The following is a 19,354-nucleotide window of genomic DNA, read 5'->3' as shown; positions in this document are numbered from 1 at the left end:
CGTCTCTTAACCTCCCTCTCCTCTCCGCAGACTGGTGGTATTTTGCTCTAAAGAGAGCCCGGGCCACGTAAAAGCTTCAGCTTTCCTCTCCAGTTTCAGGCCTTAATGCTGCCTGATTTGTCTCTTTGGCTGCACAGACAAGAAAACAAAGCTCGCAAAATTTGCTCTTGCTTCACTCTCGGCCTCAGAAGAGGAAGATCTAAGGATCACCTGAAGGTTTTCTCGCCTAGTTCTGTCTCTGTAGAAACTCAGATCAGTAGAGCCCCAAACTCAAATTAATGATGGCCAAAGAAAAGAAATCTTTTGAATCCAAACAAAACGCTTGAGTTGAGATTTATTACAGCAAAGAAGCAGTGTTGCACTGCAGAGCGGCTGCTCTCAGTCACAGCAGTTTATTTTTAGCTGCTCAGCCAGAGACGCTGCAACGGAGTGTTTCCTTTTGGAAAAAAAAAATAATGCCGCTAACCGTCTGGTGCAATTTGTCTGAAGCACCGAACCAACAGGGGGCCTCGTGAGTTCACTGTGTGACGTGATAAAACATTTGTACTCGCTCACATTGGGGTTCGCAAACAAAAAGAGCAGCGTCGAGAGATATTGTTTGTGGAGGTTTGCTGAATTAGAGCGAGTGGCGCCACTCCTTTGCACAGCTGCATTATTTATAGCATGCAGCGATTTTTCAATTAACGGCAGAAATGGTGCCAAAAGAGATTTGCCTCTTTTCTTAATCGTCACTCTGTTTGTGTTTTTTGGCTGAGGAAAAAACACCATGAAAGGGAAAAAAAAGCTGTAGAGAATCACACAAAGGAATCATCAGAAACAATGAAAAACATTGTTTCTGATGTGAATTAAACAGTGGTGACTTGAAGGTGAATCACAGCTTTGTTGTTATTTATTTATTGTAGTGTTGAATACAATGTTCCCATCTGTCTAAACTGGGAGTATAGTTAAAAAGAAAACTGCAACAGGTGGCCTTCACTGTTTAAATACTCCTTTGTGGAGGTGCAGAGAATGAGACCCAGAAGCGAAGGCAGAAGGTTGAAGCGTTTATTCTCCGCACTTCTGACACATTCAAAATCACCGCGCTACGTGGAACCCGGAACATCAAAACACCAAACCCCGCCCCCATCACATAAGTACCCCGCCAACCAGGTGAATGTCTCTCCCCTTCCCACCTTTGTAGGTCACTACACCTTGATACTTCGACAAGGCAACTTTACAGGAGCTGCACATAATTTTGAAGCAAATCAGACGTGTTGCTCCATACAGAACTGGCAGCATTGTCACTTGACCAGACCAGAAGTAATTCTACCAAAAAGACAACTTGAGTAGAAGCTGAGGTCTTCTATCTCTGCGAGTCTTGACATGTTGTGTACTCCACAAGTGAAGCAGTCCCGAGTTTGAAAATCATATTTAATGACATCAAGTCTGGCGGATTCTGTGGCAGCAAAGCCAGAGTTTGCACTGAACTCGGTGTTGTGGGGGAGTGAAGGGAGTCCCATCAGCCAATGAGGAGCCAGATTCACGATCCTGCTCCGAGCCAGAGGCCGAGCCATCTACCGCTCTGGCAGGGACACTGAGGATGTGGTAATGGTCAGTCAAAATATTTGTCATGTAATATTGGCCTCATCGAAAATGTGTAGTAAAGTTAAAGTGGAACTAAGAGGGAAAAACCGAGTGAAGCACAGATACAGCATTTCTGTACGTACAGTATGACGGTGAAGTAGTCGTACTTTGTTATTTTTACATGTCTGCTTATCAGTCACCCTGGCAGGATCCCACTGCCATTCCCAACACACACACACACACACACACACACACACACACCCTCACAGTCCCCTTACGCCTGTTTGTACAGTGAGACTTACACTGGCGGATTACAGAAATCGCCTTTTCGCCAACGTGTTGGTGGAGGCAAGTTTTTTATTTTTTTTCCATACGGATCCTCGGCGGCTCTGGACATCGCACAAAAACACACACAGCAGGACTTCAGAGTGTGAGGAGAGGACAGTGCTGCCCGCCTGGAGACCCGGGCCCTCTTTCATCCCCGGGTGTAAAATATTTGGATTAAACCTCAAGGGCCGTGTGTGTGTTTGTGTGTGGGTGTGTGTGTGTGTGTGTGTGTGTGTGTGTGTGTGTGTGTGTGTGTGTGTGTGTGTGTGTGTGTGTGTGTGAAGGCCAGAGGCAGCCATCCAGCCCGCTGTGTGTGAACAAAGCAGGTTGTTTCAGGTGTTTTTCAGCCACCAGCCAGGAGCTGAAAGCAGAGTGACTCACGCCGTCCAATCATCTGTGAGCTGCTCGGCCGTCCGGAGACCTCCGCCGCCGCACAGCGAGACGGACGGACGAATGGGCGGTGGGGAGCCGGTGCTTTATCTCGCCCGTGTCAGAAGTGGCCGGGAACAAGCTTTTAGAGCGCCGCCACTTGACAGCGCCACTCTCCTGGGCCCTGACTTATCTCCGCCCACCTTTTTCTATACCGGAGCCCCTCACAAAGCCGGGTTCACTCAAAAATCCCCCCTACCATCTCGAAAAAAAGGCCAATTAACCCCAGGAGCGTAATTACAGCTTTCAAACGAGGGGAATGAGACACCCAGAGAGGTGTGAAGAGAAAGGAGACTGGCAGCAGAACACAAAAAATAAATTAAAAAAAGGACCTGGGGGAGGGGGAGGGGGGGGTTAGGGGTTGTAGCTGCACGGCGGCAGCAGGACGTTGATTAATGCCGGGGAAACTAATTCCGAACACAAACAAAGTCTCTGCCCGTGTGATTTGCAATATTATGATTACGGGGATTTAATTCATCCTCTCATTGTTATTAGATTACGCTTATGGCACCATTATAGGGGGCGCTCCGTTATTGGTTTTGTGCCTCTTTGAATCACAAGGTGATATTCCGCCTTTTTATTGGCTGCAAACAAAGTGTCTCTCTTTCTCCCTCTCGCGTGCACACACGCACACGCACACACACACACACACACACACACTCACACACACATCAATAGGGGTCCAGGAGCTGTGGCTGTTTTTTTTTTTTCCTTTTTTTGCCTTGACATCCAATTTCATCATAAAAGAGTCGCAAAAAAAAGCCGTGCAGCTTTGATATGGCTGATTTAGCAGCGAGCCGGAGTGGTGCGTTGGTCCGAGCCGAGCTGCCGCGCCTCAGATCATTTGACACGACGGACGTTAAGTGTGCTTGTAAATGGAGAGCGAGGAGGAACGGCTCTGGTTGAAGGGATGTGGAGGCAGGTGGAAGGCATGGCGCCTTCTCTCTTACCTCTGTGACGGACGATGCAGCGACTGACAAAAGGCTTTTGAAAAGAATCTGTGGAAAACGTTTGGAAAGCGGCAGAGTGTTTGTGAGACTGGAGGCTCTGGGGGTTGCAGCAAAAGTGCAGCCACGAGGGGGCGCGCCTCGAGCGTCCTCCTTCTGCCAGTCCCAATGTTTCAGGTTTTTGTCTTGTAGGGCATCTAGCCTGTGAACCAGTGCTGCAATATTTAGCTGAATATATTTAGACCTAGGTCTAGCTTGGCTAAAAGCAAAAACATATTTTTCATCGAGCAAAACTTTCAGTGCCGTTATTCCTCTTGTAATGTGAAAATCAACATCCAAATCTGCTTTAAAAAAAAAACAAAACAGTTGCTACACTGCAAGATTCAGGCAGCGTTTTACAGGAACTACATTAATATAAGCTTCATCTTCTTCCTCTTCTATTTTGTCTTCTTTTTATCGCTGTGGTTAACTACTTTCTTCCAAAGGTGAAACATTAGCATACGTACATAAGCGTAACATAAATCGCTGTAATTGGCTGGCCTCAATATTTTTGAATATGTTATCAGCTTAAAGGTGCGTTGATTGTCTGACAGTCAGACTGAGTCGTGACAGAATCAGACTTTGAGGTTCCCTCATTAGCCAGACCTTTGGCTAGCTCGCGCAGGTTAGCCACACTCTTGCCAAGATGTTTTTATGTCAGTGAAGCAGAAACATGTTTTGCTTCCAGAAGCGTTTTAGCGCTGCGCTGTGTTCATCTTTTATCGTGAAAAATGCCTTCCAGCTCTTCTACAACATGCAGTGACAGTGCAGGATTAGTGCTAAGCTGTTTAGCACTAGCTAGGCTTAGAGCCACTTCCTGTATCTCCTCTTTGCCTTCCTCTGTGTGCTCGCTGCAGTTACTTCGTATTTGCAACTAAAGGGAAGCTGATTTGTGGGCTAATCCTAAAACCAGTTTCCATTGTAGGATTGCGTATTGTAATTGTATCGTAAGAACTGTTGTCTGAGCGATCCTGATGCCACATGAGGTTACCTGCTTTGTCTGAATCTACAGTCTAGAGATGGAAAGAGAAATGTCATTAAAATAAGAGGCAATAAAAGTGAGCAAAAAAATGAAAAGGACGAAATCTGCGAGGTGCGCTGTAAATCTGCCTGGCGACGGAGGCGGGCGTTAGTTTCAGGCCATTTGTGTCGTTCTCATCTCCTCCATCTCCTGCAGCGAATGAGGCGAAACTGATGGAAAGCCCTCTGAATGGCCGCCCTGGCCGCCCGTCTGACCCGGACTCGGCTCGGCTCGGCTGCTATTGACTAGAAACAATAGCAGCCTGGAATAATTGCGGACGGTTGTCTTAAGGTCATGTGACGACACCTGATGACTGCCGTGCGACGGTGTTTGGAGTCCATTTTAATTTTGAAGAAGAGAAATTGAGGTCCCGGGGTGAACGTGTGAACTTGCATGGTTCACGTTAAATTACCTTGTTTGTTTTACCTCGTTGTGTTTTCAGTAGGACATTGTGGACATGCTTGTGCGTGGAACATTTGCTACGGTCCGAACGAGGCGTGACATCTGATTTAACAGGAGGGAAACAAAACAAACTGCACATTTCATAGGAAGTTTAGCTCATTTTCTACTCGCCACGCTGACGGTGGAGGGAAATAACTGAGGGAAATTATTTCACCCAACGACAATAAAACTGAAGCCAACGTAACTCGAGGGCTTCGAGTCTTTGCAGAACTTCGAAAAGTTCTGGCAAGAGTCTGTTGTCTGCTCTTCAAGTTGAGTTCGATACGTTTGTGCGTGTCTGTTTGTTTTGGTTCCCCACTCAAATCCCATCTAATAAAAAAGGGATTTTCTTTTGGTCTCCTGCTTTTCCAGACCTTTGACCCTTTGAATATCAAGTTTGAAAAGCGCTGCATATTTCTCCTCTCATTTCTGACATTTTCTTGCTGATTGGAAATGTCTCCGTTATTTGCCACGAGTGCAACTCAGTTCTGTCCGAGTGCCTTTCGCAAACATCCGTACAGAGACGCAACATAAATCGCTCTAATTGACTTATCCGTAGATTTGAATATCCTATAAGAGTCAAGCTTATAGGCGGGTTGGTTGTGTCACAGTCAGAATGAGTCGTGACGCCTCCTCAGCGTCTGAGCGTTGTGACGGAGGAGATCAGCGAGGCTGAGCTACGCTGCGCGGCCTCCCAGTCGGGTCGGGGGGGCGGCGGGTTAATTTCGCTCGATGAGGGTGCAGTTCGTGTAGCACTGTTTGCTCAGTGCGCAAAATGAAAACACACTGGTTTTATTTACCAGCTCATATTGCACAGTGTATATTCCATTACAGCCGGTAATGAGCCAGTAATATGCTCTCTGAAGCGGCTCGTCCTGTTTGCACTTTTATTGCATCTCCTGTGCATTGTGTGCGTGTGTGTGTGTGTCTGTGTGTGTGTGTGTGTGTGTGTGTGTGTGTGTGTGCTTATGTGTGCCCATGTGCAACCACAGTGTGTTTGATTTCGCCGACATTGGAGTGTTTAAGCTACAGGGAACCGGGTGTAATTTATTATTTCATGGCAAATAAAAGTTTTAACGTAAGAACCCTGATTGGATGGAAGGACATTTTGTTTTATCGCCTCATTCTGCCACAGTTTGTTGAGAAAAAAAAGTGTTTGTTTTCATTATTCTCACCAGGTTTCTTTTTTTGGTTGTTTTTTTTTTAAGCGTGACAGCATGACGTTAGGAGATGTGAGGAGCATGATTTAACGCCTCCGGCAACCCAGATTAGAAGTAGAGTTTTAATAAAAACCAAAGAATCGACATCCAGGTGACAAGGTGCGAAATTGCAGAAGGTGCAAAAGCATTAAAAGGTGAGGATTTATTCAGCACAGTGTCACTTTGACACGGACCACTTCGCTTCTGCTGCAACGCCGAAGCACTCTCATTAGTCGCTGCTAAGAAATTCAGCACTGCACCCCCTAGTGGCGCTCGTGCGAAGAGCGGGACAGCGTCGGCTCGGTGTGACGAATCTCCGCAGCCTCCGACAGTCAGGATGTTGGTCTCCGCTGCCAGATGGCGGCGGCAGATTATTTTGATCAAAATGACAATCAGAGTTTAGCCTTTAATTCTTTGCGCCTCGGAGCAAAAAAAAAAAAAAAAAAAAAGAACAGAAAAAAGACCCATTTTCCAGGTACGTGTGCTGCTCGGCATCGGGCGGGTTTTGATAGAAATGCAGACAGAGTAAAGCTTTCAGCTCCAGCAAGCAGACATCAGGTTTGTTGACGTGTCTGGTTCTGGTTTAAATCAGGACACCCGGCGCCGCCGTCTCTACTGACACCATCCGTCCCAGAATCCCGGAGTTTCTCGCTGCTGCTGCTGCTGCTGCTGCTGCTGCTTCTGCTGCTGCTGAATCATCCACACACAAAGAGAAACCTGTGAAAAAGAAGAAGGAGGAGGAGAAAAAACCCGAAAAAAAGGTCTCCAGGAGTGTGTGGCTTCCCTTTAATTTACTTTCACAAACTTTCAGTTCAACAAACTTTGTGCTCTTTCCTTTTTTTCCCCCTCCACTGTCAAGTTTTCCCCCGGAAGGAAATCTGACAGATGCCAAACCCGACGACGTTTTTCCTTCAAGGGTGGAAGATGTTTGCAGAGCCGTCCAGACGGTGTGATGATTAAACACCGGGAGGCTGTTGTGCCTGCACTGATTGATCTTCACGTTAAAATCGATGCAGTTTTTTTTAAAAAGCTCCCCTCCAGAGCACTTTACTTACGATGGCTGCCTCCGCTGGATCAGCCTGTAAACATAGTGGCCTTTAAGAGCCACTACGTCACCACCAGGGGGCACTGAAGCTCAGATATTCTTGTCGTGTGGAGTCCAGATGTGGCTGGCAGCCGAACACGGACGTCTCCAATTTTCAGAAGCACTTCAAGCGTTCAGGCCATCAGAGCTGCGGCTGCAGCCGCCAGCCTGCTGGAGGACATGCTGACGACCTGCCGTGACCCCAGCTGTTAACTTTAGCCGCTCTGTGTAAACCTTTGTGTCACCAGTGCGCTGTCTGGAGCGCCACCCGGTGAAAGGCTGATGTCGCTTCTGTCCTAAAGTTAATGTTTTGGAAGTTGTCTGTAAATTTCGTGGCTAAAGTCTCCTCCTTTTTTAAGTTTTAAATTCACACCCCTGGAGTTATCGTCTGCTCACACACACACACACACACACACACACACACACACACACACACACACACACATGCGTGTGCGTACACAAATTCTATTATTTTTCTCCATATTTTTGCAGCCGTGTGTATTGGGCTTGCTTTGACAAATAAGCGAGTGACCGCTGATTATTACTGACCGCAGCTCTGCGGCCGGTCTTTAAATATTTCAGGAGGCCAGCTTTCCTTCCGCAGTTTGCCCAGCAGGATGTGGCACAAAGTGGCAATTTGTCGGTCTGTGAAACATTGCGCTGCGATGTGGTTGAACGCTGCAAGGTTCATGTCCAACAATATGAGGTAGAATTAATACACAGCAGACCTGCTGGCTTTTTTTTGTTTTTTTTTTTGCTGTAATCATCCGGCACTTTGCTGCAGCTCAGAATTATCACAGCGTCCTCGAGCTCTTTTTCTCTCTCAACAGTTGCTCGACGTTTTGTTTTGCACAAAATACGACTTGTGACTCCTGTTAATCTGTTTTTTTACCCCACTCTGTGTCTGCCGTGTGCGAGTGCGTGTGCGCGCCAGTTCTACACCTTTTGCAAGGTGCCGATTGATGGGCGGAAAACACAGGAAATGCTAATTTAGCTCGTCGTCGACTCCAGCGGAGCGCTAGCGAGCTCCTCCCCAGTCAACCTGAGGCCGTTTGTCAGAGCCGTCGTGTTTACAGCCTGTTGTTGTTCAGCCCACAAGCGGCCAGAAAAGTCACTTCACTAACGCAGCTCCCCATGCATTTATCACACACCCACACACACACACACACGCGCACACACACACACACCCAGACACAGTCCCCTACAGTATGTGACTCTGCTGCTGGCTAATAATGCTGCAGATGTTTTTATTTTGAGCTCATGTTTTTTGATGTCTTCATTATGCTGAAGATGTAGATGAGTGACAAACGCCGCAGTGCTAATCTGGTGGTTTGGGGGGAAAAGAAAAAAACTGTGCCGTGATAAAATGAGGCACCAGGTGCGATAGAAGCTGCACAAAGCAGCCGCAGGCGCTGTGTGTCAGTGCCAGTGTCAATATTGTAGCGCACTGTGTTAGAGAGGAGGGTTTGTGTGCACCTTCCTCCTCCTCCTCTTTGCTGTTATCAGCCGTGCACGTGATTGCGTGCACGCCCGTCCGTCACCCTGCTGCTGGCTGGACAATCGGACGGTGACAGTCCCATTAGGGCGGAACAAAAGGCTGCCGTGCTGCCGGCCTCCTGCTAAACAACCGTCCGTCTTCCCTCGTCCACTCTGACCCGTCCTGCTGCCTCCCTCCGAGACCCTCAGCACACACACACACACACACACACTGGCCCCGGGCATGCCAGAAGGGCTTTCAGCCGCCCCCAGGCTGCTGCTGATTGGCCGGCTGGTGGGGGCCTGTGGGACCTGGTGGCAGCGGCTCAGGTCGGCGGCTGTGATTTGATAATGGCGCCGTTCAGGGCGGCAACAGAGCAACAGCAGCAACAAGCCCCTCCCTCTGTTTCTGACCTTTGTTTTTTGGGGGGTTTTGACGTCCAGCCGCCCAAAAACCTTCAATTATCTTGTGGGATATTTTGTGTGAGGGTGGAGTTTAGTTTACCGTCTGCCAGGAAGCAGCGCTTTGAACTGGGGTGGGCAAACGATTGACTGGTGGGACACAGTGGGTTCTAAAATTCTTCAAGTTCGGCAGGCTGGATTGAAAAGCTAAACGTGCTGCATATGGCCCCTGGGTCGTAGTTTGCTCATGCCTGGCTTACAAGGTTGTGGGTTTGATTCCCACCTTGCTGTTCCATGAGGCTGCTGGGCAGCTCTGTGTTTGGCCAGAGGTGTGAGTGGACGGATGATTTCTCTCTCTCTCTCTCTCTCTCTCTCTCTCTCGCTCTCGCTCTCTCTCTCTCTCTCTCTGGGCGTGTTCTCATAGCCCCGCCTCGCCTCGCCTCGCCATGGTTCGATTGTGTCTTCATTGGCCCCCGGTTCATGAGACCGTGGGCCAAGGGTCCATGAGAGGGGGTTCTCTCGCTCTCTCTCTCTCTCTCTCTCTCTCTGCGACCCTGCGATGACCTGCAGATGTGTCCAGGTTGTGGCCCCGCCCCCTCAGACAGCAGCAGGGATGGATGGAGTCCGGCACCTTCCCGGCCCTGAGCGCAGGAGAAACTAGATTAAAAAGGGGGGAAAGTAAACTTCTCTGAAACAGTCTGGTTAGTAATTAAATCAAGAGTGGGAATTCATTGAGAATCTCACATGAGAGCGCCACAGCGGCATCACAGCTTTATTTCCGACTCGAGAAAAGATCCATCTGTGTGCGGGTGCGTGACCGGCATGAGATGTTACCGCCGCCGCCGCCGCCGTCGGCCTCTTTCACTGCGGCTCCGCACAGCTGCAGAATGTGGCTTTACGTGTCTGAAATGGGGGCGAATTAAGGTTTGCCTCATTCTTCTTCTTCCCTCGCTGTGAATAAATTCCATTGTTAATGCACAGAGAGAGCGGCGGTCTACATTTCAGCAGGATTCCCCGCCTCTCGCTGGGCTCTTCTAAATTGCCTGCTTAATGCTGTAATTGGGATTGTGAGTCACTTCTTAACTCCCATTAATATTTGCTCGCTCCACTAATTGCTCCCCCTCTCCAACGCCGCCGCTCTTTCTTTCTTTTTTCCCCCCTCCTTTTCCCCCTCCTCGTCCAACCGTCTTGCTTTTCATTCCCGCCGCCTCTCTTGGCTGCGGGGGAAGGTGCGTACGTCCACTCCAGAGAGCGGCGGATCCATTTTCCAGCAGACGTCTGAGTGCTGCGGCTCCTTCGGCTGGAGAGGCGGCTGGAGGCTGATGATTGACACTTGACGACGGAGCTCAAGGGTTGTGGGAGTTCGTGAGAGGGACAACAGGAAAGAGTACGTGGTAAAAAAAAACTTCTACTGACAGCCGCGTACGATTAAAAAAATTATTACAAAAAAAGATATTTCTGTCTGGAGAGCTCGGCGTCGGCTTGAAAAGCCGCCCGACGTCTTTCACACCAAAATAATTGATTGAATCTTCCCCTGCTGTTGGTGCCGATGTTCACTTCAAGACCGCGACCTTATTGTCAAGGTTCCCACCGCCTTTTGTGACGCGCTCCTATAGCTGGGTCGTGTTTCTTGTCTCTCGCACACACAAAAGAACCTCCGCAGGAAGGGAAGAAAAAAAATAGCATCAGCTGCAAAAGGTTGCCGCTTTGTTTCCCTAAACTGTGAAGGCCCCTCCCCAAAAAAAGTGGAGGGAAAGAAAAAGACAGTAAAAGTGTCTTTTTATTATCTTTAAATCCAAATGCGCCTCTCGGAAACATCTCCGACTCCTCGGCGCTTCAAAGGATTCCCCTTTTCATCCGGCTGCTGTGAAGCCGAGATGAAGCGTCACCGCCGGGGCGCCGGGGTGGCGACCGGCTGGCAGAGAGGATTCTGGGTTTTTTTCCAGGAGGGAGTGTGATGGAGCTCTTGCTGCTGAAATGAATTCCATTCTAGAAGGGAAAGAAAAGACGGCGCGATGGGACGGAGCGAGAAGCTCCGATCACCTGGAGGCTGAGAGGATGTTGTTTTTGAAATGAGGAAAGCAGAACTGATGAACCGGCTGGGAAACAAAAACAGAAATTCAACTGATTTGTTTTGAGAATCAATCATCAACTACCCAGGTCCCAACAACAAGAAGAGGCTAATGACTTTCCAATTTCCACTTATTCTAATTCCCAGTTTCCATTTATGTGGACGTCAAACAAAATCAGATCAGCGGATTGTTGTTTTTTTTTATTATTTGTCTGGAAAACAAAAATTGGAAAACAAAGTGGTTGTTATTGATTTGGTTTCTCTATATCTGAATCATGGCACGGCTTGTTTCTTTCGGACGATTTTGGTTTTTCTCCATTTCCACATAAAAAGTCTCTGACGGTGGCGAGGGTGGCGAAGCTCACCGCTTGCTTCCCACTGGAGGAAGGAGACGGATGATGTGGATGCAACGGGGAAAGATATGAAAAGGAAGGTGGGCGTGTGTGATGCAAAAAAAAGAAGAAAAAAAGCAGATATTGCAGAGCAGCGTGGCGCTGCGTCTCATTTCCTATTCAGCCTCAGATCCATAATGGACCAGCAGCCCCGTGTGCCGCGGACCAGGCTGGCTGCTCCTTTATGAGTTTCAGGGATAAGTGTGTGTGGCGCTGAATGTCAGCGGCTTTCACCTCAGAGATATTAGACCTGAGCTCCAAGCTGCTGCTGCTGCTGCTGCGCTGCTGCTGCTGCTGCTGCTGCTGCTGCTGCTGCTGCTGCTGCTGCCTCTCCCTCCTTTTGTGTGGCTTTCAAAAATATGTATTAAAAAAAACCCGCAGATATTCTGTCCTCACCGCTGTTACGACAAGTTCCACACCCTCACTCTCGTCTTTTATCGTTTCTACATGTGAGGTTGTCTTTTGTGAGGCGGGGTTAGAAAAAAGAAAGTGTTCCGTAATTAGAAATTTTGTTTTCATTTAGTCGTCCCAGCTCCTCCTCTTTCATCCTGCGCTTGCTCCTGTTTGCTTCCTCTGTCATTTCCTTGAATTTTGTGTGTGTGTGTGTGTGTGTGTGCGTGTGTGTGTGTGCGTTTCCGTTCGGCCCTATCACACTGTTTGAATTCCTCAAACAGTTACAGCAAAACTGCCTTTGACAATTTGTCAAAAAGCAGGGCACCTCGGCTCTGAGGAGCGACAGGCGCAGCAGGAGGCATCAAAGCCGCGCCTAAAAGTGAAAATTTAGGAGGCGTCTTTAAAAGCGTGTCGCGTTCCCTTTCCTCCTTTCATGCGCCGTGTCGCCGACAAAGAGGAAACAGACACGGCGGAACGGCGGCGAGGAAGATAAGACTTTATCAAAGGCGGGGGAGAGCCGCCTTTCAGGGACGCCTGTGTCGTCTGCAGATGTGCAGATGCGCCTGATAAGCCGGCGCCCATCACGCGGCCGCTCCGCCGTCCTTGCGGGACAAAGTTTCATTGTTGGAGTGTTTTAACCTTCGGAAGCCAGCGAGTCTCGTCGTCGTGTCTCGGCTTCCATTAACGTCCCTCGGCAAAAAGTTCTCTATGCTGTGAGGAATTGCAGGAAGGACGGAGTCACAATCAGCTGCTCTGGGGCAGAGAGTCACGTACACGACCGCTCCGTTCGCTCGTTTCCGCCTTTTTTCACCACCTTGTGAAAATTGTCCAGCGTACTTTTCGCCAACGTTAAGCTAACTCTGTAACGGTACAAAAAGTCACTCATCTTCCCTCTAATCTGCTTTAGAATCCTTTAGAATCCTTTAGCATCGTACGTAGATGGAATCGAATTATGATTCATAACAGTAGCCTTCAAAGAGCTGCCTGCTGCCTTCGAATGACACAAAACCCAACAGCCAGCCAAAAAGCCAATGAGAACCCTATGATTTGCACTCACCGGAAAATTCAGGGACAACATTCAATTGTTCTTTAAGACAAATAGCAGATCAGCCAAACGTGCGGCAGCAACTGGGTGCATTTAGGCCTGAGGAAGCCTCGCTGCAGTTCAAAACCAGCGGCAGGTCGAGGAAGACGGGAGATTTAAGTGACTTTGACCGCGGAGATCAGGCAGCTGGCCCGAGGATTTCACAAACCGCTGCTGAGCTGCTGGGATTTTCCACAAACATCGCAACCATCTCCAGGGCTCACAGAGGACCGTCACCAAAAGAGGAAAAATATCCAGTGAGTGGCAGACTGGGTGGAGGAAAATGACAAGTCAGAGTCAGGGGTCAGAGGTCAGACAGGCCAAAGAAAAACATAATTAAAGGGACAAAAGTAAAAGAGTGAAAGGAAGTGGCAACAGGAAGTGGCGATAAGCTTCACAAACATCACTGCTTAGTGAAGAAAAAAATAAGTCTGACACAGACTGAAACACCAAACAAGAAAACCTGAAAACAAAACAGTGGTGCAGTACCGCCAGTGGCCTCTATGAGAATGGAAATAGAGCAAACCCTGGAAGAAAAAAACGTGGATGAGATTGAATTATGCTGCTGATATCCTGCTGAGATTCTGGAGCCTGAAGCAGCTCAAACCAGCTGCTGAAATCCCAACACAGACCAGAACCACCAGGCCGAGCCTGAGACACCAGAGTGGCCATAAAACCCAGCAAAGCACAGACAGACTCCCAGTGGTCTGTCGTATTAGCTTACGGCATACACACTAACCTGTGTGTGTGTGTGTGTGTGTGTGTGTGTGTGTGTGTGTGTGTGTGTGTGTGTGTGTGTGTCCGCCCGCAGCTTGCTGTCCTTTAATAACGTTTTAGATGTTTTCCCAGAAGCTCGACGCTGCCGCCGGAACAATGTCCCGCTGGTCCTGATGCCCGGTAGTGAAGCCGTCAGAAAAAAATAAAGTACAATCACAAATCAACTGCTTTGGCAGGAGAACATGCAGAAAGAAAAAGGCTGATTTTCACCTGAAAGACCAGAGGGGGAAGACAAAGGAAAGGCTGAGTGGTTGATATTAGTGCTTTTATTTTTACATTAGTGTGCGTGCGTGCGTGCGTGCGTGCGTGCGTGCGTGCGTGCGTGCGTGGTTGTGTATAGTTTACCTCCGGTCAGACTAGCAGAGACTCTGTGTGGTGGTTCAGCATCTGCAGAGAACCCAGACAGGAAGTGAAGCCCCTGAGCCTGGGATTAGAACCCGCAGCCTCAGCGTGGTTCCTCCTCTCTGTTTTGCCGCTAGAGGGGATGTTGTCTTGGACCTTCCACGCGTCTGCGAGGCGTCACGCTCTGGCTGCTCGCCGCTCACGCCACACTTGCATCACCCTGCGCTTGCGTCACTGTTGCACCTCCATTTCTGTTCTCGTGTTCTCTCTGGATTTTTATTCTTCCACTTGTATTCTCGACGCTTGTTTCCTTCTCAGAGAAGAGTTGCAACCCGAGTCAAAAGCCTGCGTGTGTGTGTGACTAGATGGCATGTGGCATGTTGTGACGAACTTGGAGGTATCATTGCCCTTTGTGACGTCACAAAGTTTTAGCAAGTCAGGAGAGTAACGAGCGGAGGGAATCTTTCCTCAGGACGCGGGACTTTCTCGACTTCCTCGTCTTTCTCGACTTTCTCTGGCGGTCGTTGCCTTTTCTGTTGCTCAGCTTGACGGTCACGTCCAGCGAGGCCGCCGGGTCGCTGCGTCGTGCTCTCAGGGAAGTTATGATTGAGAGGAAGAGGAGGAGGAGGAGGAGGGGATGGAGTCACAGACAGAGACCCTCAGAGGCCGTCTGTGTGAGGAGGGCGGTGCCAGTGGGTCGGATCAATCAGTCGCTCTGACACGGGACAGTTTGCTCATTCGACAGCTCGCTGCCCCGCCTGGCTTACAGAGAAAAGGCCGGCCCCCTTCTCCTTCTCCTTCTCCTTCTTCTCCTTCTTCTTCTTCTCCTTCTCCTTCTTCTTCTCCTTCTTCTTCTCCTTCTCCTTCTCCTTCTTCTTCTCCTTCTTCTTCTCCTTCGTCTTCTTCTTCTCCTTCTCCCTCTCCTTCTTCTTCTCCTCCTTCTCCTCCTTCTTCTTCTCCTTCTTCCTCTTCTTCTTCCTCTCTCTCTTCCTCCCGTCACCCCGACAAGTTTAGCGGCAGGCTAATTCTCCCCTCTCACCCCTCACCCCTCCCCCGCTGCCAGCCCGCCGTCGCTCTCCATCCTCCTTTCTCAGGCTGATAGCTCGTCCCGCAGGGATCCCGGCGAGTTGTCAGCAATCAAGAAAATCACCCTCAAAGAGCTACAAATAGGTCACTTATGTGATGTCGGCTCCGCTCTTGATCTGACGGAGACAGACAGCCAGTTAAGTCCCTCACATCGGCCGCCGCTGCCGCCACTACGCTCTTTCCCCGCCGCGATTAGTAACCCCACCGCCTGCCAGGAGGCGCTGCGGGGAGGAGACAATGGGGGGGGGGGGAGAAATCCCGGCTTTCATCATTAACGTTGGCTTCAGATGGCTCAATTGAGCGGCTGCCACTCGGGGGAGGCGGGCGGGGGGGTACAGGGGTGTCACTCTTCTTCGTGTATTCAATCTATTGACATAAAGGCTCTTCATTAGCAGACCATGTGACACCCGCTCTCAGGTGGTCGCGGGACGGCCCAGAGACCCTGGCCCTGCTTTGAAGTCACACACATGCATGCACATGCACACACACATGCACACACACGTGCACACACACACACACACCTACACTCGTCCCCCCGGCGGGTGAAAAATGTTCCGAATGTGCGATTCCCTCCACGACAGTCCTGAATTATTGAACTCAGCCCTCAGTTCCTCTTGATCCACACAGGCACGCGTGCACAACACACACACACACACACACACACACACACACACACACACACACACACACACACACACACACACACACTTCCTGTCAAACGACCACAACCGCACCACAATGCCTACGAGCTCCTTCTTCTCCTGTTTTGCATATTTTTTGCTGTGGCACCTGAACAGATGGTCTGCTCCTCCTCCTCCACAGCGAGCCTGGCTTCACTCCTCTTTTGTTTGTTTGTTTGTTTGTTTGTTTTGTTGTGTTTCTGATGCATGTCTGTCTCCTTCACAGTTTGGACAGACGTGGAGGCACGTTTCCATTTTGTTTTTTTTCCCCTCGTCTCTGGAAGTCTATAATCCATCAGTTGGTTTCGCTGCGTCAGCTCTTCTTCTGTAAGTCCGAGCCGACGACGACAGCGATGGCGACGACGAGGGCCACTGATCCGATGTTGTTATTACTCAGTCGCGACTACCTCCTCCCGCCTTGATTGGCAGCCACTGATGGATGCTAATGTGCTTTCATGCCTCCGTCGGCAGCCGGCCTGTGAAGAGGAGAGACGACGCCGACGGACTCGTCTGCTCGACAGCTTGGAACCTGCAGGGCTCCACCTGCGATTTATGATTGTTGTTATTTATTTGTTTTTATTGCTGCTCAGGAAGTGAGGACTGCGGCTGTGCGGCGCTGGTGTGGAAGAACCACGCTGGATATTAAGAGACTGGGTGTCGCGTTCAAACAGTGGGATGTTTTATGCAGAAGTCGCTGTCGGATGAAGTCGTTTCATTTTCATGCGCAATCTGCAGCCCCGCGGAGCAGCAAATTCCTCCCCGAGTGGAAGAGGAGGAGAGGAGGAAGAGGAGAGCAGGGGGCCGCGCTTTTCTTTAGTTTTTTTTCTTTCTTTTTCCTTTTCTTCCCCACGGTTTGACTGGGTGATTATTCCCTCTGATTTGTAACCATAGTGACGGCTTTATTCCCACTGGGGAAGTGAGCGAGGGAAGCGTTGCATGACAAAGTGGGGGGGTCGACACCGTCGACTGTACGTGACGCAGCCAGTGTGATTGCAACAAGAGTTGGCTGTAGCCACGCCCACAACTCTGTGTCCATGTTTTACTAAGAATGACATAGAATTAGACAGAATAAACATTCGGTTGACTTTTAAACAGTGTCACAGCAGACGCTAGAGACTCTGAGTCCCCCCCGTGAAGCCTCTTCACTGCACGTTTTCCTCAACCTTTCGCTAACAGCTTTACGGAAACCGAGTTCACTCAGTTCTTGTGTTGAAGAAGGACAAAAGGGGTTAAATGAAGGATGACAACGATTAGTGACTCACAGGTGCCGACCTGCCAGCGATCAAATTAAAGCATCTTTTCGTCGTTGTTGTTGTCGTCATTGTCGTCGTGCCCACAATAAACTGTAATTGGCTTCACGGTGCCTTTTTGCTCCATTCTCCGACTTGATTCAGGATGATAAAGAGTATGTTTAAGATCTTGTTATCTTGTGTAAAAGTGAGAGAGAGGGGGAGGGAGAGAGAGAAGAAACGTAATAATAAGGCCTTCGCAGGTGAGTGGCAGCTGAACAATGGGGACACTCGCTCTCAGCTGCGCTATCTGGGCTGAGTGTGAGCGTTTCACTGCGGCTGTGTTGTGCTGCGAGATCCTTGACGGCTGCTGAAAAATCGATGCTGCGGGAAGAACGAAGCCGCGGCCGCCGCTGCCGCAATCCCATCTTCCTCTGTCTCCAAATCAGCAGGGTGCCGGCCCTCAAAAAAAAAAGAAGACTATTGATATTTTCTCGTTGCTTCGGTGCCCGGCGCTGAAACTTGTAAAAGTCAAATCTATCTCTCAGAGCTTGTGACATTTTGAATTGCGTGTGAAATAGCAACAGAGGTGTTGCGTCGCCGGAAAATTTTCCTTTTGCACCTGAGCGACGTGTGTGTCGGCTGCGTCGGGGTGGCAGCCGCCACCTCCGGCCGTGTTCAGAGCGCCACGGAGGGACGCAAAAAAAGTCTCATCGGCCTGTGTGTGTTACACCTCCCAGGTCCCACGTCTTCCTACTGTATTCCAATTTCTTTTTCTCCATTTTCCTTCCCGAGATTGCTTGTTGCAGTTTCAAAGAAACACATTATCTTCTTTTTTTTATAAAAAGAGGTGAGAATTAAATCTGTGATTTTTTTTTTCAGCCCTCAGCAGCAATGTTGGGACTATACAATGAAAAAACCCATACTGAAAAAAACAATTAACTTACAGCGCACACAAAAAGTCCCTCATTGAGACGAGCAACAATTTCCATCATTCCTTCTTTCCTTCACTTATTTACACCAACGCTAACACTGACTTGTTGCTCTGTGATACGAACGTTCTCACTGCGGCCTCACTCTGTCAGAACGTCGGGTTGTTCACAGCAGATCTCTTCTCTCTCTGGTTCCGATCCGCTCCAGATCCGCTCCGACCAGGACAAGGATGTGGGGATCCGCTACAGCATCACTGGAGCGGGAGCCGACCAGCCGCCGAGCGGCATCTACAACATCGACCCCATCAGCGGCAACATGTTCGTCACCCAGCCGCTGGACAGGGAGGAGAGGGCGTCCTTCCACGTAAGCAGCGTTCATTCCGGGTGTCGTTTTCACCGCCTCGTTCCACAAACTCAACTAACGCTGCGAGAAAAAGTCACTGGAGTCTCAAAATTTGATTCCATTCCATTCAATTCCCACTCTTGAAGTCCAAAATTTGATTCTCGATTCAATTGAATTTCCATTAAAAAAAAAAATGTATACAGTCCACAGTGTGTTTATAACTAGGCCAGTCATGGCATCGAAGCAGAGTGCAGTTTGTGGAACGTGACTTTTAAATTTGATAGTTGCACCAACTGATTCTAATGGTGTGAACAAAACTTCTACTGCTAAATGAGGAGGTCAGCCAGGTTCACTCGGACCCAGCGCCTCGCCAAGTGACCCGGCCGCCGGGTCATTGGATGAGACACCAGTGTTTTTTCCACCACCCCTACAAACAAGCAGCAGCTGGAGCTGATTCAGAGGAGCCTGTCTGCAGTACAGAACCTTCTCAGCTGCCACTGGTGACCGAGCCGGAGCGGGAGCAAAGCCATGAGAGAGATGAATCCCCCCCCCCCCCCCCCCCCCGCCTCACCTGCCTACACACACACACACATACACACTCACACACACCCCTTGGCAAAACACACAAGCACTGTGAATGTCATTTGGATTGAAGTTTGGCGGCGCTGAGTGGCTGGAACAGAGGGCGAGCGGCGGAGTGCAGAAAAACTGTTGCCTTTGTTCTTTCCATCAGGGCTAATGAGCAGGTGCAGCATGGAAGGTGTGTGTGTGTGTGTGTATGTGTGTGAATACCAGCCAGCCGGCAGAGGTGTGTGTGTGTGTGCGTGTTCTGAATGCCCCCTGAGACATGAAGTGTGCTAATGCAATGAGAGAAGCCAGCCAGTCGTTCTTTATCCCTCCATCACATCTGACTCTGTAACAGCCCGACGCACCATGTGACCTGAGCGACGGGGGTGGTGACCATACCCGACCTGAACCCAGCATGTGTTTAAGATGCCGGTTCAGTTTTCTTTCTGACTTTTGGTGGGAAACTTTCTTCTATTACTAACTGCTAATTTCCGCCGGGGTTCGACGCTAGTGTAGCAACCACGCTACTC

At 49.5% G+C, this 19,354-nt stretch overlaps 1 protein-coding gene across 2 annotated transcripts in view; it reads left to right on the top strand.

Annotated features, from left to right (window-relative positions):
• LOC142880463 (cadherin-4-like) overlaps positions 1-19,354 on the top strand; it is a 115,762-nt gene that overhangs the window by 55,411 nt on the left and 40,997 nt on the right. For both annotated transcript variants that reach the window (XM_076014411.1, XM_076014410.1), the window contains exon 4: positions 18,123-18,278. In XM_076014411.1, the coding sequence (XP_075870526.1) occupies positions 18,123-18,278 (156 nt within the window). The remainder of the gene's footprint in view (positions 1-18,122; positions 18,279-19,354) is intronic.

The sequence above is a fragment of the Nelusetta ayraudi genome, unplaced genomic scaffold (genome assembly GCF_046127955.1).
Source record: "Nelusetta ayraudi isolate G7.1 ecotype Tasmania unplaced genomic scaffold, CSIRO-AGI_Nayr_v1 ptg000168l, whole genome shotgun sequence".
NCBI classification, from domain to species: Eukaryota; Metazoa; Chordata; class Actinopteri; order Tetraodontiformes; family Monacanthidae; genus Nelusetta; species Nelusetta ayraudi.
Note: the sequence above shows the minus strand (reverse complement) of the source record. Positions and strands in the feature narration are given on the sequence as shown.